Source organism: Chinchilla lanigera, unplaced genomic scaffold (assembly GCF_000276665.1).
Source record: "Chinchilla lanigera isolate Chin_1 unplaced genomic scaffold, ChiLan1.0 scaffold00054, whole genome shotgun sequence".
NCBI classification, from domain to species: domain Eukaryota; kingdom Metazoa; phylum Chordata; class Mammalia; order Rodentia; family Chinchillidae; genus Chinchilla; species Chinchilla lanigera.
Window position 1 is genome coordinate 3,584,064 of NW_004955455.1, and position 16,195 is coordinate 3,600,258.

A 16,195-nucleotide genomic window follows, 5' to 3' on the forward strand; every position below is an offset into this window, starting at 1 on the left:
TTGGTCTTCCTCCTGACTCTTATCCCTTTGCTTAAAATAGCTCCAGCGTACAGTGCATTGATACAAACTATTAGGAATAAGAGGTAATAGAAACCTGTGAAGTTTTTTCCTTGGGACTGGGATTGATTTTTGCCATTTGACAGGCATATCCCAGATTGGGGTGTGGGGGTTCTACATCATTCCTACCTTACCGTTCTCTTTTTCAGTATGGAGACTTTTGAGGCAAGATTAAGCTAATTCATGGCAGCCTAAGTTAGGATTTTTGTTTCATTTTTGTGTGTGTTACTAAATGAGAAACATAGATCAACAAATACTCCACATTTGTAATGATGTGGGCTTATTATGTAAATTTTACTCTTAAGATGGGCATGGTGGTACATGCCTGTAAATCTCAGCACTTGGAGACTAAGGCAGGAGGACTCCCACAGGGTTGAGGCCAGCCTGGAGTATATACAGGGTCTCTGTTTCAAAAAAACAACAAAAAAAGTTGGTCTAAACTAAAACTTTTTTTTCTTTTTCTTTTTCTTTTAAAAAGTAAAACTTATATTACTGTTAGTTTGCTTTGAGAAAAAGCGTTTCTTCCCCCATCTCCCCTCCCAGATTACTTAAATGGGAAACACAATATTGAAACTGCCTTTCATAGCTAGCTGTCAGTATGGAGTGAATGCAACATGTTGGTATATCTTCTGTGAATATGATTAATTCTCTCCATTCTTTAGTGTTTTTTCTAGCAAATATAGTTGAGTGGTTTGATGTAGTTTACTACTGTATATATTTCCAATCTCAGTCTTAATATCACATATTGCTCCCAGATTTGTAAGTTTCTTACCTGTTTTGTGGCTGAGAAGATCTATTTAAAATTTTTCCTTTTAGACCACAGGATGGTAACAAGCCTACTGAGACTAATCAACCTCAATCTAGCACAGGGGGTTATAACCAGCCCAGCCTAGGATATGGACAGAGTAACTACAGTTATCCCCAGGTTCCTGGAAGCTACCCGATGCAGCCAGTCACGGCACCTCCATCCTATCCTCCTACCAGGTCAGTCTGTTTTTTTCTTATGACCAGTGAGCTAGTGGAATAGCAAGTGTTTTTCACATTGTTGACCAACTTGCTTTGCCTCCCTCCTTTGTTGTCTCTCAGTGATAGCTCTGACCATGTGTAGATATATTGAAGCCTCAGTCCTAGGTTCCCCCTAGCATTACCTGGTGGCCAATAACTATTTTGTCTGAATACAGACAGAAATATTTTTACCACAATAGGTTCTTCCCTTTAATTTGGCTCTTTTAGTTACCTGAGAAGGAAAAGAACCAGAACCATATAAACTGACTCAGTTTATATGATTTCACATAAAAACAACCATAGAAGCCATTTTACCATCTTCTTCAGTGGGTAAAGTGCAGGACATTACCTTCTCACTGGCTTGAACCACAGATGATAGATGTGAGACTGTCCCGTCAGGTAGCTTATGTGGTACAGATAGAGCTAATCACTTTTACTGGCCTTTTTACTAATAAAATTAAGTCAGCTTGGTATGGTGGCACACACCCATAATCGCAACACTCTAGAGGTTGAGGCAGGAGGATCACCATGAGTTCAAGGGCAGTCTGGACTACATAGTGAGAACCTGTCTCGAAAAACAAGCGTTGGGCATGGTGACACATGCCTGTAATCCCAGCACTTGGGAAGCTGAGACGGGAAGATTGCCATGAGTTCAAGGCCAGCCTGGGCTACATAGTGAGTCTGGGCCAACCTGAACTATATAGGGAGACCCTGTCTCAAAAGGGGGGAAAAGAAATAGAGCTGCCCAGCAGCAAATTGTGCACACCTGTAGTCCTGGTTGAGGTCAAAGAATCACTTGACCTCACAAGTTTGAGACACATCAAGATCCCATCTTAATGGGGGAAAAAAAATTTAATGCAAGAGTATATTTTTGGGTAATTTCCCTGCTGTATGATTATCATATTGATCTAGTATTTTTCATACAGTACCTTCTTTCTGAAAATTCCTTGTTTGTCTTTTCTTGAGTAGTACCCAGATTTCATAGATAATTAGACATTTCTGAAAGGTTGAAGCTATAGCAGAGCAATTTTGAATACTCAGATGAATCTTCAAAGGAAAAATAGCATTTTTGTGTGGTTCATCTCCTACACACACTGTACCACCAAGCAGCCTTATCTCTTCAGAGAATCACTATCGTCACTTAAGATCATTAAAGGCAATCTTGGAACTGACTGCCTCACTTAACTCTACTTTTTTTTCAGTGCTTTTTTCCCTGGGTCAGTCTTTCCTGAGTATACATGTATATATTCTCTTAATAGAGAAGCATCTAAATTCCCAAATTTAGATTAAATATAGTTGAGGTTAGGTGTGGTGGTACACGCTTGTAATCCCTGCACTCAGGAGGCTGAGGCAGGAGGATTGCTGTGAATTCAAGGCCAGCCTGAACCGCATAGTGGAACTGTCTCAGAAAGACAAAAAACAAACCAAAAAATATATATAGTTGAAAATAATCTTTGTTTTAAATGAAAGTAAAAGGGTATAAGGGTATACAGATGGGTGCTTTTAATTAGCCCACTCCTTCCCACTAAAGTGTTAACTAATCTAAATATGAAGATACATATTTTCATTCATACTGTTGATATGTAGAAAATAACTGCATTAAAGGATGTCTGTGACTTGTAAATATCTCGTTTTCAGGGGTTTGGGAAAGTAACAAGCCTTCTCTCCTTCCTAAAAAAAATTTTTTTTTTCCTTTCAGCTATTCCTCTACACAGCCGACTAGTTATGATCAGAGCAGTTACTCTCAGCAGAACACCTATGGGCAGCCGAGCAGCTATGGACAGCAGAGTAGCTATGGTCAACAAAGCAGCTATGGGCAGCAGCCTCCCACTAGTTATCCCCCCCAGACTGGATCCTACAGCCAGGCTCCAAGTCAATATAGCCAACAGAGCAGCAGCTACGGGCAGCAGAGTGAGTTGCTAAGAGAGAAAACCAAATAAGAGTCATTGTGTTTGGAGTTTCTGAACTTGGGAAATGTTCTTTACCACTGTGTCTTTGGAGTCTAGGGTGCGTCTTTAGTTCGTAACATCCTGCCTAGTAGCTTGGGTGTCCCAGGAAAGATTTCAGTGCTTTCTTTTTTTCATTTCAGTTCTTTTTTTTTTTTTTTTTTTTTTTTTTTTTTTTTTTAATCCCCCAATTGTTCTTAATAAAGTCTTTTAAAAGAAGAAATACTGAGATAACTGTAACAGACCACTAAAAATGTTTCAGACTGCCCTATTTTCTTTAGGTTATATAAAACCAGAGTTTTTCATTGCCTACCCATCCCAAATCATAAATTATGATTTTGATTGGGAGGGTTGTGCTTTTGTTTCGTTTTTTGTTTTGTATCCTAAAAGGAAAACAAACCAATTTCCAGAATACTTGTAGTTTTGAAGGAGGGGTTAAATTTATTTTTCTGAGGTATTTTTGATGCTAGAGATTGAACCCAAGAGCTCACACACACTAGGCATGTCACTGAGTTTTATCTCTAACCCCAGTTTGCTTGTGAAGAAGTAAGTAAAACCTGGAAATTGTCCTCAGAAATTTCTGCCTGGATTTTTATACTTTTTAAATTAATCTGTGGGCATGTTTTGTTAGGACTGTAAAATGCTGCTTGGTGAAACTCAGCATTACAACATGCTAATGTCCTAGAAACCTGGCTCTAATTTTTATTTCTGGAGCATATCTTAAAGAAGCTGCTTTTAACATCTTAGGATCAACAAAATTCTATTCTGTGTGTTAGTTAGCAAGAGCATTTTTGTTTGGAGGTGGTTTAGTCTAAGCTATCTCAAGGTTGTTTCAAAGCCTTAATGAGCCAATAGTTTTTTGAACTTACCAGCACCTACTGATTACGGGTACTTTATCATGATGTAGAGAAGATGGTACTGTGGTTAGTGCCTTACAATTGAGAATTCTATGATTCCAGGAGAAAGAACATCAGGCAGTGGTGTAAATGCTGGTCCATGGCTTACAGATGTGACTCTTTCCTCAGGTTCATTTCGACAGGACCACCCCAGTAGCATGGGTGTTTATGGGCAGGAGTCTGGAGGATTTTCCGGACCAGGAGAAAACCGGAGCATGAGTGGCCCTGATAACCGGGGCAGGGGAAGAGGGGGATTTGATCGTGGAGGCATGAGCAGAGGTGGGCGGGGAGGAGGACGCGGTGGAATGGGGTAAGAGCAAACCTTTTCTCCTTTTACCTAATTTTGTTTCATCCATAGGATTTTCAATGGAAAGAAGGGACTGAAAGACGTAAAGAAATTTAGTCTACATTTCCATGGACAATCTGTTGAGCACAAGTCATCATCTAAACCATGGAAATGTCGTATTCATGGCATATATCAATTGGCAGCTTGCTTTTTTCTCTGCCAGTATACTTTGTTGGGTTGGGGAGAACAAAGAATAGTTTTGAAACTAGAGCTTTCAGTTCCCTTCACGGTTTCCAGAGGTAAAAAGCCTCTGTGGGTAATAGATTTGGGATGGAACACACACAACCCTTCTAACAACCCGAAGTTTTTAACTAATGCCTCTGAATGGTTGTCTTGAAATATCTGGTGTATATACTGCAAAAAAGAATTCAGTTGTTTTCCAGTGTTTGTCCTCAAGTTCTGTTTGTACTCAGAATTGTTGAAGATTTTGATCCCATAACCCTTAAACTATGGCCTGAGGTACACCTGATACAAAGTTTGGTTGGAGCATGGAAAAATTTAGTAACTTTTTTTCAGAGTAATGTGTCTGAGTATAGAATTGCTCCCCATTGGAGTTGTTAAAAGTCTAAATCAGCTTGACCGTTTTGACTGATGGCCCAATCTGGTTTAGAAAACTGTTTAGATTAATAACATGACCCTCCTATTTCTGCCTGCCCGTCCCCTCCCTCTTCCCACCCCCTCTTCTGGTGTCTGTACTTTGATGAAGGTGAGATATAATGTCGATGGTTAACATAATCCAGAAGGCTTAGTTCTGTGTGTGTTCTGTCCCTATTTAAACTGGTTTTTAAAAAAAGTTATGCAGAATGTTAGCTTTAAAGTAGATTTGGTGTCACTGTTATTTCAAGGAAAAATTAAATAGCATTTATTTTTATAGAAATTTCCCCAAAAAAAGAAATTTTCAAAGTAGATAAAAAGTTGATCTTTTAATTTCATTGTAGCAAATGTTTTTATTATTAAAAGATAGCTAATACTGTTTTGCATATTCTGCATAACTTTAAAAATAAGTCTTCAGTGAAATCTTTATTGGAAGAAACATTTCATAACATACAAAAAAATTATAAGTTGATGTAAAGTAAAATCCGTCATCCAGTTTGGAGAGTATCATTCCATTATAAAGGTTTCACTTCTTTATGGATGTTTTTAATTAGACCTAGACACTTGAAATTACTATCATCACGTCTCAGATCACCTAGAATTCTTAATATTTTGTGATTTCAAAAGCAATTTCAAGTTTATTCATTTTAATACTCCAGAAGTAACGATTCTACCAATGTTGCTAGACTGCAATTAGAGGGGGGGCCCCTTCCCGATAAGTCTCTCCTGGAGCCATAGAAGAGACCATGGCCTTCCCCATAGGTTTTTCAACAGACTGTGATGCTGCAGTCTGTTAGAGCCTGTGGGGACAGGACAGGGGCATTTCCCCTTCCCCTTTTTTATTGTGGTGTGGTGATGGTTTTCAGTGTCTTCTACAGGTAAGGCACTTAATGTTGTTAACATGCCCTTTTTCATTGCCTCAGTATTTTGATATTTTCATTGGCTGTTAAACGTGGAAACTTTTTAACATGCTTTGTCGCATTTATATGCTACAGGTTACAAAGTGAGAGCCTTGTATACACTTCAATACTTAAAAAGTACCCGTACTCAGTACTCAGCCGGCAGCATAATGAAAAGTGGGACTAGACACGGTGTCCATATGGAGAGGAAAAATATACATAGAATATTTTTAACAAAATGTATTCATTGTATAAATGGAATCCTTCTGTAACTTTGGTAACTGCATACTTGTTGTTTGGTAATGAATCAGAGGAGGTATAATACTCTAGAATTGTGTAACATTAAAGTGTAAACTTTTGTGTTTAAAGAGAGAGAACATTTTATGGTGTGTACTTTTAAAAAGGACGCAAAGCTGCATGCAACAGCTTGAAATTGTATATTCAGGTATTAAAGGTGCAATACTGGTTACAAACAACTCAGGGCCTCCCACTGGGGGGTGTCTTTATTTACTCTTTAAAACCTATCACAAAAAAAACAATTTATAGTCCCCCCTACTCTTTAGAATATGTAATTTTATACTGCCATAATCATTATTTTTAACTGATATGTCTATAAAGTTGCACCCTCAGTCCATTGAGCCTTGGTATTTGTTGTAAATTCTCCTTTCACAGCAACTGTTAAATCCGTTAGTTTCCTGAACTGTATGGCTTTATGCTGAAGATTGGCTGGATGCGTCCTGATGTGTGTGTAGGCATTTAATGTGGTTGTCTCCCGCCTTACTATATCCTGTGACTTGTTAGGAAGCCCAGGGCCTGGTTTGCCTCTCCCCTGGAGAGGTTGGGGGTGCATCTTTATGAACATGGAAAGGTTCGTCACAGCAGTTGCCTCTGCTTGCTACTCTTCTGTACACCAAGCTGTCCTGGTTTTTCAACTGATGGGGTGGGTGTTTGGGGTCTAGTTTCTTTACTCCCTAATTTGCCAAGTATTGCACTATTAATACCAGCCCCGAAATGAAAGGAACCAACCACACTGGTGTGTACAATCAGACAAGCAAGGTTGTATATTAAGGAAATTTGAGCAAGCTGCCCTGAAGAAAGGCATAGTGACAAGATGAGAGAGATGCATTGTTTGGAGATGTGTTTAGCCAGTGCCCTTCTTCCCCACGAGCCCCCCCAAGGCTCAGAGCGGTACTGGCTTTTAAAGGGAAAGGCCTTCATTTCTTCGTTTATCCCCCCAGCAGCGCTGGAGAGCGAGGTGGCTTCAATAAGCCTGGTGGTAAGTTTTTGAGTATTACCATGGATAGTGTTAAAAAAAAATACAGTCAGTTTTTAGAAAACTATAATTTTTTTATTAGTTTCATAAACGGTTTAAAAATGAGCTATACAAAAGAGACTAATGGGTACTGCCGGCATTGTCTTAGGGGTAATAAGGTTAACCTATGGTTACAAAACAAAGGGTAACTTGAAGTATTGAGCATCTGCTTCTGTAATATGGGGGAGAATACAGTTTTTAAATTCGGTTTATTTGGAGGAAAAAAATTTACTTAAATTTAACACTAATTCGGCACATAAGCATTGAGAGTGTATTTGGTAATGGTTTAGAAGCAAACCAGCAAAGAAAAAAGCAAACCCTAGCAAACCTTTCACCAATGTTAAAAAGAGGCACTGCTCCATTTTAGCAGTGCGGTTCATTTTGAATTAAATGATTCCCCATCAAATGGTGGTGTAGTAGATAGCTATGTGTGTTTGTAAGGTTTGTAGCTTGCAAGACGTGCACTAATAATATTTTATATGATCTTTCCTGGTTGGCAGGACCCATGGATGAAGGACCAGATCTTGATCTAGGTAATTTTGAATTCTTGAACTTTATGTTGTGTTTTAAAGTAAATGGCACAATGCTAGTGTGGTGGCTCACACCTGTAATCCCAGCACTTGGGAGCCCAAGGCAGGAGGATTACTGCAAGTTGCAGAAAGCTTGAGCTACATAGTTCAAAGCCAGCCTGCACAGCCAGGCTGTGTTAAAAAAACAACAAAAAGACACAGAATTTAGTACTGGCCAGAGCTCAACAGCCTCATGAACCAAAGTGCTCCTCTTGATGTCATGGTCAGATTAGGGCCTTTTTTATAATCATCCATTAGTCATCACTTTTTTTGTAATTAATTATCACTTTAAACAAATTAATCAACTGGGCATGGTGGCACATACCTGTAGTCCCAGCACTTGGGAGGCTGAAACAGGAGGATTGCTTTGAGTTCAAGGTCACCTTGGGCTACCTAATAGTTAAAGGCCACCCTGGACTACACAGCAAGATCCTGTTTCAATAAAACAGAGTAAACCCAAAGTTCCATGGGCTTCTTATTGGTAATTAGTGGTTCACTTAGATTTGTGATGAGCACGATTGGATAGTTGTGAGCAGTTGGTGAAGAAGATTTTATATACACAAAACAGTAATAATTCCTTTCTGTCTTCTCTGAAAGGCCCTCCCATAGATCCTGATGAAGACTCTGACAACAGTGCAATTTATGTACAAGGATTAAATGACAATGTGACACTCGATGATCTGGCAGACTTCTTTAAGCAATGTGGGGTTGTTAAGGTAAGTAAAATATATAACCAGGTGTTCAGGCAGAAATTCAGACCACAGAACATTTTAAAGAAATTGAAATGCTGGGCAAGGTGACACACAGCTGTAACCCCAACACTTGGAAGGCTGAGGAAAGAGGATCACTGTGAGTTCAAGGTCAGCCTGAATTGCATAGTGAGACCCTGTTTCAAAAACAGAGCTAGGCATGGTGGCACACACCTGTAATCCCAGACTACTTCCCACCCCAAAGAAATAAAAGATTGATGCTAAGAGTTGTTTCTGGGGGCCAGGGATATAGCTCAGCACAGTGCCTGCCTGGCATGTGCAAGGTCCTGAGTTCAATACAAAAAAAAGTTGTTTCTGAAATTCTCTTTTAACTTCTTTCTAGATGTCTTAAAGTTTACTCCCCCCACCCCCACCCCCCGCCCATTGGTTGGTTCCCCCTCCCCACCATACCGGAAATCGAACTCACAACCTCGTACGTGCCAGGCAGGCGCTGTGAAGTTTAAAATACCCCTTGACCCCCGGATGTTAGCCATTTTCTGATAGAAACAGTGCTAAACACTATTTAAGCAGACTTGATAATTAAGGTGGTTTTGTTTTGGCTTGGTTTGGTTTGGTTTGGTTTGGTTTGGGGCAGGGTCTCACTATGAGACCCTGTAGTTGAGACTAGCCTTGAACTCTCTGTGAGCCCAGGCTGGCCTCAAACTTGAGGTATCCTCTTGCCTCAGCCTCCTGAGTACTGGCATTACAAGCGTGCAGCACCACATCCAGCCTTAAGGTAATTTTTACATTTGTCAGTTAATAGTGCAAATATAACTTCAGGTGAAATTTAAAATGGGACTTAACATACAGAGTTTTTAAAATAGGAAATTTGTGTCCACCTCCCAGCATAAGAATTAGAGCTTTCTGAGAACAATATTTCTTAATCACTTTGCATATACCCAGTTGAATCCCCATCTCTCCTTCCCCATCCTGGATTTTATTCTCATCTTTTTTTGTGGGGGGTGAAGGGGTTTTGTTGGTTTTTCTGTGTTTTGAGACAGAGTCTCCCTTCATAGTTCAGGCTGGCCTTGAACTCACAGTGTTCCTCCTGCCTCTGCCTCCTGAGTGCTGGGATTATAGGCATGTGCCACCACACCCAGCCTCATCTCTTAAAGATGTGTTTTCAGTACTATTTTATTTCACATATGAGTTTATTAGGCACTGCTATACTTCGTGACTATTCTGAAGATGAGGAATATGCCAGTAGCAAAACAATACTTGGTGTTTACAATAGTAGGGAATGTATATAAAAATGGATATGTATGCTGGGTTACAAATGTTATATAGGAAAATAAGGCCAGAGTAGTAGAGATAAAATGAGAAATGGAACCATATAGCTTGGAATGCGACAGTGAAGGGGTAATAAGGGCAGAGCTCTTGGGGAGGGAACTTTGGCAAGTTCAGAGGATCTGGTGTGACTAGGTTTTATTCTGAATAGCTCCTAGAGTATAATGGTGAGGTTGTTAATGATATGAGGAGCCAACAAGGTGGTACACACTTGTAATCCTAGCAGTTGAGAGGCTGAGACAGGAGGATAGATTGCAAGTTTGAGGCCAGCCTGGGCTACATACTGAGTTCAGGCTAACTTGGACTACACAGCGAAATCCTTTCTCAAAAAAAAAAAAAAAAAGACCTTGGAGAATACTAGGAGAAACAGTTTGGGGGAGGGAGTCGGTCAGTAGCTTGTAAGTGTAGGAATTTGTATTCTGCTCGTAAGTACATCACAAGGTGGCTCTATGACTCAGTGGACTGTGCTTTGGACCTTTACATACATGACAATTTAGATAGTCTTTTAAAGGTTCTGGGTTATTTCTATGGTTTTTTTATACAGAGATTGCTACCATGGACATTCTTACATGTTTCCTGATACCTTGTGTAAAGTTGCCATAAATACTGAATTAATAAATGCTGGACTATTGTACAGGGGAGGTAGCCTCATATATATACATATCTCAGATTGCCATCTGAAACTAAAAACTAACTCTGCTGACAGATACTATTTTCATTTTACAAAAGACAAAACAAAGTTCAGAGGTGTAAATGACTACCTGGGCTACCCTATGTCAAGTGTCCCAAGAGCTGTTCCTTCTTGGACTGCACTCCTCTGCCATGTCCTGTCCCCTTGTTTCATTGGTTGGTTGGTTGGTTTGGTTTGTGACAACTCACTATTTTTAGTTCAGGTTGACATTGAACTCGTTGAGCAGCCCAGGCTGGCCTCAAATTCATGGCAGTCTTTCTGCCTCAGCCACCATGCCCAGCTATCTGGTCATCTTTACAAGAGAGCTAAAACTAGAATGCAGGCTGTCGTACTGTTTAGCCTCACCTGGGAACGTGTACATCAGGCATCTTAAATTTTCTGCCATCCTGCTCAAGGCTATAAATGATTGTGAAAGTACCATAGAAAATGACACGAAATTATTTAGCAAGCGGGCAGACTTACAGGTGTACTGAATCTGTGAATAGTGGGACCAGCCATATGCAGGAGAAAAAGGGTTGGATTGTTGGAAGGGACAGGTACTGAGGATTAAATTTCAGGTATCATGTGTGCTAAGCAAGTGTTCTACCACTGCACTACATCCCCCAGTCCTTCTTTGGAAATAAATATTTTCAGCTGAGGATGGTAGTGCATGCCTGTAATCCTAGCACTTGGGAGGCTTAAGCTGGAGGATCACAAGTTCGAGGCCAGCCTGGACAACATAGCAAGACCATGTCTCAGAGAAACAAAGATATTTTCCGATGAGAGCTATATAGAAGTTTAGTTGACTTTGGTACCTTATATAAGATGATTTCTTTCTACTTACTTATATGTGTACCCGAAGCTACATGGTTTTAGTTTCTCGCTACTCTTGGCAAAGATGAAACCCACAGACGTTCATGTGAACATACATGTAACCCCAGTACTTTGGGTGGCTGTGGCAGGAGGATCATAAGTTCAGGTCCTGCCTAGGCAACCTTAGTGAGACCCTATCTTTTAAAAGGCTGAGGGTATGGCTTAGTATTAGGAATTCGCTGGGAACTTGCAGTACCACCGCCCAAAAAAGATGAACCCCATAATGTTTGTGCTTTGTGTTTTAAGACTTCTTTATGCATATATATGTTGTTTACCTGGGTATAAAGATCTTATCCCAGTTAAGAAAGTAATGTTTGGCTGGGCATGGTGTTGTACATCTGTGATCCCAGCACTGAAGAGGCTGAGGCAGGAGGATTGCTGTGAGTTCAAGGCCAGCCTGAATTGTCTAGCAAGACTCTCAGAATGGGAGTAGGGAGGGGAGGAAGGAAGGAAGGTTAGCCAGCTGAGTATGTGGTGGTGGTGGTGTACATCTACAATCTGTGCATTGAGAAGGCTAAAGCAGTAGGACTGCTACATGTTTGAAGCCAGTCTGAACTGCATTGTGAGATACTCTCAAAAGACAGAAGACTCTAGGAGTTGAGAAATAGGATACCCATAATTTTTTTTGGTGTTTTGAGACAGGGCCTCACTACATAATTCAGGCTAGCCTTGTGCTCACTATGTAGTTCAGGCTGACCTCAAACTCAGGGCCATCCTCCTGCCTCAGTCTCCCAAGTATTGGTATTACAGGCACGCAATACCATGGGTGCCCAGTTAAGATTCATAATTCTAAAACCCAGAGGTAAACTAGTAGATCCATATCTGCCTAAGAAAAGTTAATGCTTTCAATAATCTGTGGGACTTTCTGAATTTCATATGGACTTTTCCTCCCAAACTAGTATATTGTACTCACATCCTAACTGTGCTAATTTTATGTGTAGATTAACAAGAGAACTGGGCAACCCATGATCCACATCTACCTGGACAAGGAAACAGGAAAGCCCAAAGGTGATGCCACGGTGTCCTATGAAGATCCACCGACTGCCAAGGCTGCTGTGGAGTGGTTTGATGGTAGGGTGTGCTTACTGGCAGTCAGAACCCTGCTCCCCAGGAACACATAGGATCTTTTTGCAAATGTTGCAAATGTATCAGTTTGCTGGAAAGAAAAGCTCTTGTTAATACAGGATGCTGTTAGAATATCATTCTCTGGAAGGTCTGGGGATAAGAGACAGAAAATACTTTCTGCATTGCAATAGGGCATGGCAGGAGGGAGGAATTTGAGAGGCATGGGAGCAAAAAGACCTGTGTTTCTGAGGAAAGTTGGGTGTCTGTTTTCCAGGGCCCAGTCACCAGGATTGGGAAATCACTGTATTTTCAGGGAGTGTTACTATAAATCAGCCTCACTTAAAGCTGCAGGTTCTTCTCCAAGCGTTATCAGAAGATACAGAAAACCTTTCAAGAAACATGTCTGGGCCAGGCATGGTGGCACATGCCTGTAACCCCAGCATTCAGGAGGCTGAGGCAGGAGGATCATTGTGAGTTTGAGGCCAGCCTAGGCGACAGAGTGAGCTCAAGGCCAGCCTGAACTGCTGCATAGCGAGACCCTGTCTCAAAAAGACAAAAAAGAAAGAAAGAAAGAAAGAAACATCTCAGGGGTAGGGGTGAAGCTCAGTGGTAGAGCACTTGTGTACTAGGCACAAGGCCCTGGATTCAATCCCAAGCACCATGAGAAAAAAAGAAATAGCTAGTGTACATTTGAGTATTACTGTATGTTAAAGCCTGGACATCAGTGCTGGAATTTCACTTAACACACAACCAACTTGGAAGTGTCAGATGTTAAGTACTGGCTTTCCTTTCTTGGCTCCTCCTGCCCAGTTTCTCAGCCTATGCTCTGCAAGGACCCTAGTGCACGTTCTGCCTCCTTTCAGCTTGGAATAGAGAGGTGGTGTTTTGTTCAGGGTTGTTTGTTTGCTGGGATTTATTTTGGGTAGAGAGATTTTCTAAATGTTTGTAAAGCCTTTTAGAGGAGGGCTCATTGGTTAAAAATCTCGGAGATTTACAAGTGAAGGAGGGTTGGTGCTTCTAGGGACACCAAGTTTGAGAAGTCAGGTTGATAGAAAAGGAGAAATGGATTCTAGTCCCTCTGGGGGAGAGGAGTTGGAATTTGGGGGTCATTGATATTATCTTGTTCTAGGGAAAGATTTTCAAGGAAGCAAACTTAAAGTCTCCCTTGCTCGGAAGAAGCCTCCAATGAACAGCATGCGAGGTGGCATGCCACCTCGTGAGGGCAGAGGGATGCCACCACCACTCCGTGGAGGTATTCACACTTTCCTCTGATCTGTTTCTTTGTTTCTTCAGACGTTTCTCAGCCCAATTTTTGCCCTTCAGAAGCTTGATTAGTGTAGAGATGAAGTAATAAAATGTGTAGATTTAATACTACACTGTTGAAAGTAAATGTTTATAAAGTAAGGGTTAATTGGTTAGCCTAGGAGCCCCTTGGCACCTCTGTGCCTGGGGATCAGCTCTGGAGCTGCCTTTTATTTGTTCTATTTTGGTCTCATTGCATGAAAATGAGGCAGGATTGTTGGGAGCTAAATGAAATAACATACATGGAAAGAGTATCATACGTGGACAGCCTTCTGATACATGGCTTGGTAGTTGTGGGGATACTGATGCCTGTACTGGGTCATTGGGCTTGTGGAAGGGTTTGTTTTCTATAGCAAAGTTGGTGCTATAAAGAGGTGATTGGGGAAAAAAAAAAAAAGAGGTGATTGGCTATTTCTTATTGCAGGTCCAGGTGGCCCAGGAGGTCCTGGGGGACCCATGGGTCGCATGGGAGGCCGTGGAGGAGACAGAGGAGGCTTTCCTCCAAGAGGCCCCCGGGGTTCCCGAGGAAACCCTTCTGGAGGAGGAAACGTCCAGCATCGAGCTGGAGATTGGCAGTGTCCCAATCCGTATGTACTTCATTGTTTAGAGCGGTATAATAACGTGGGAGGCTGAGGCAGGAGAAGCACCACAAGTTCAAGGTCATCCTGGGCTACATAGTGAGTTCAAGGCCAGCCTGAACTCCACATAGCAAGATCCTGTCTCCAAACAAAAAAATGACTTCAGTGACTGCCCAGGTGGGAGCAGCAATCTGCCTTTCCAAACTGCTCCGTCTGGGCCTGTGGGTACACTGCTGCCTGTAACTCAAACCATTTTTCTGAACATTTTCTCGTAGTGCTTTGGGCCCCAGACCTAGTGGTTGTGGTGTAGAGTGCAAAATGTTGCCTTTACCCATTTTACTTCCTTAGTTCATTCCTTGATTTCTACTGCAATGTGACTTTATCCAGGGGTTGTGGAAACCAGAACTTCGCCTGGAGAACAGAATGCAACCAGTGTAAGGCCCCAAAACCTGAAGGCTTCCTCCCGCCACCCTTCCCACCCCCGGGTAGGTAAAGGTTCTGTGAGCTTTCTAGAGCTGCACCTCTTGTGCTAAACTCAGCGGTTGTAGTAAACTATAGCTACTCACTACTAAGAATCTTAGGTTGTGGTTGTGTTACCAGTTCTAAAATATAACCCGAGATACTGAGATTGAGGTGATAGAATTGTGGGGAGGGGTAGAAGCCAGGTAGCAATCAGAAAGAATTTTCTGTGTAATCAGTTTGGGCAAATTGACAAAAAGACTGAAGAAAAAGGGTGAGGTTAATGGGTAGAGGATCACCGTAAGTTCGGGGTCAGCCTGGGCTATATAGTAAGGCCCTGTTTCAAAAAGGAGACCCCACTACCATGACTCTTGAGTTTGCTCTGACTTTCAGTTCCTCATATGTGCTTTTGGACCTTAACTGTTGGGGTTGCGGGCATCTCTTGCTTAGTTCTGGGAGAGGGAAGCAGACCCTGTGCATCCTGTCCTCAGAGCCTCTGCCTGCTGACGGCTGTCTCTTCACCTCAGGTGGTGATCGTGGCAGAGGTGGCCCCGGTGGCATGCGGGGAGGAAGAGGCGGCCTCATGGACCGCGGTGGTCCTGGTGGAATGTTCAGAGGTGGCCGTGGTGGAGACAGAGGTGGCTTCCGTGGTGGCCGTGGCATGGACCGAGGTGGCTTTGGCGGAGGAAGACGAGGTGGTCCGGGGGGTCCCCCTGGACCTTTGATGGAACAAATGGGAGGAAGAAGAGGTGGCCGTGGAGGACCTGGAAAAATGGATAAGTACGTGGTGGGGAAGAAGAATTGCAGGCTGTGGTACTCATGCTGGGGCAGATGAGTGACAGGGCACCTTGAGGTGCCAGCAGGGCCTGCTGTCCCCTCTCTAACCAAAGGGCACTCTTTGACTTGCAGAGGTGAGCACCGTCAGGAACGCAGAGACCGGCCCTACTAGACGCAGAGACCCCGCAGAGCTGCATTGACTACCAGATTTATTTTTTAAACCAGAAAATGTTTTAAATTTATAATTCCATATTTATAATGTTGGCCACAACATTATGATTATTCCTTGTCTGTACTTTAGTATTTTTCACCATTTGTGAAGAAACATTAAAACAAGTTAAATGGTAGTGTGCTGAGTTTTTTTTCCTTCTTTTAAAGATGGTTGTTTAACTAAGATTTAACAATGGGAACCCTTGTGAGCATGCTCAGTTATCATTGTGGAGAACCAAGAGGGCCTCTAACTGTAACAATGTTCATGGTTGTGATGTGCTTTTTTTTTTAAATAAAATTCCAAATGTTTATAAACAATCACCTTTCTCGGCCTCTGTTCCAGTCACATGCCTTGGCCCCCAGGGAGTAGGGTGCCATCTAGATAAACAACTTGTGTACATGTCAATTGAGGGAAAATCTGAAATGGTCATGACATGAAGGAGCAAATCAGCACATTGTTGGTCACAGTAACACAAACTGACCTGGCACACCCTCATTCAGAAAAGATTTTTTGCCGGGTGTGGTGGTGTATCCCTGTGATCCCAGCATTCAGGAGGCTGAGGCAGGAAAATTGCCATGAACTTGAGGTCAGCCTGAACTA

At 41.9% G+C, this 16,195-nt stretch overlaps 1 protein-coding gene across 3 annotated transcripts in view; it reads left to right on the forward strand.

The window, feature by feature from the left end:
• Window positions 1–15,912, forward strand: part of Ewsr1 (EWS RNA-binding protein 1) — a 28,951-nt gene extending 13,039 nt beyond the window's left edge. Inside the window, exons 6-17 of one of the 3 annotated variants that reach the window (XM_005396190.2) lie at window positions 874–1,041; window positions 2,762–2,973; window positions 4,034–4,214; window positions 6,982–7,019; window positions 7,556–7,588; window positions 8,222–8,340; window positions 12,145–12,274; window positions 13,398–13,520; window positions 13,995–14,157; window positions 14,536–14,633; window positions 15,135–15,387; window positions 15,517–15,912. In XM_005396190.2, coding sequence (XP_005396247.1) covers window positions 874–1,041; window positions 2,762–2,973; window positions 4,034–4,214; window positions 6,982–7,019; window positions 7,556–7,588; window positions 8,222–8,340; window positions 12,145–12,274; window positions 13,398–13,520; window positions 13,995–14,157; window positions 14,536–14,633; window positions 15,135–15,387; window positions 15,517–15,556 — 1,558 coding nt within the window. In that variant the 3' untranslated portion in view covers window positions 15,557–15,912. Of the gene's footprint in view, window positions 1–873; window positions 1,042–2,761; window positions 2,974–4,033; window positions 4,215–5,839; window positions 6,220–6,981; window positions 7,020–7,555; window positions 7,589–8,221; window positions 8,341–12,144; window positions 12,275–13,397; window positions 13,521–13,994; window positions 14,158–14,535; window positions 14,634–15,134; window positions 15,388–15,516 lie in introns of those variants that run through there. The other 2 variants (XM_005396191.2, XM_005396193.2) reach the window with 2 other exon arrangements.
• Window positions 15,913–16,195: the final 283 nt, after the last annotated feature.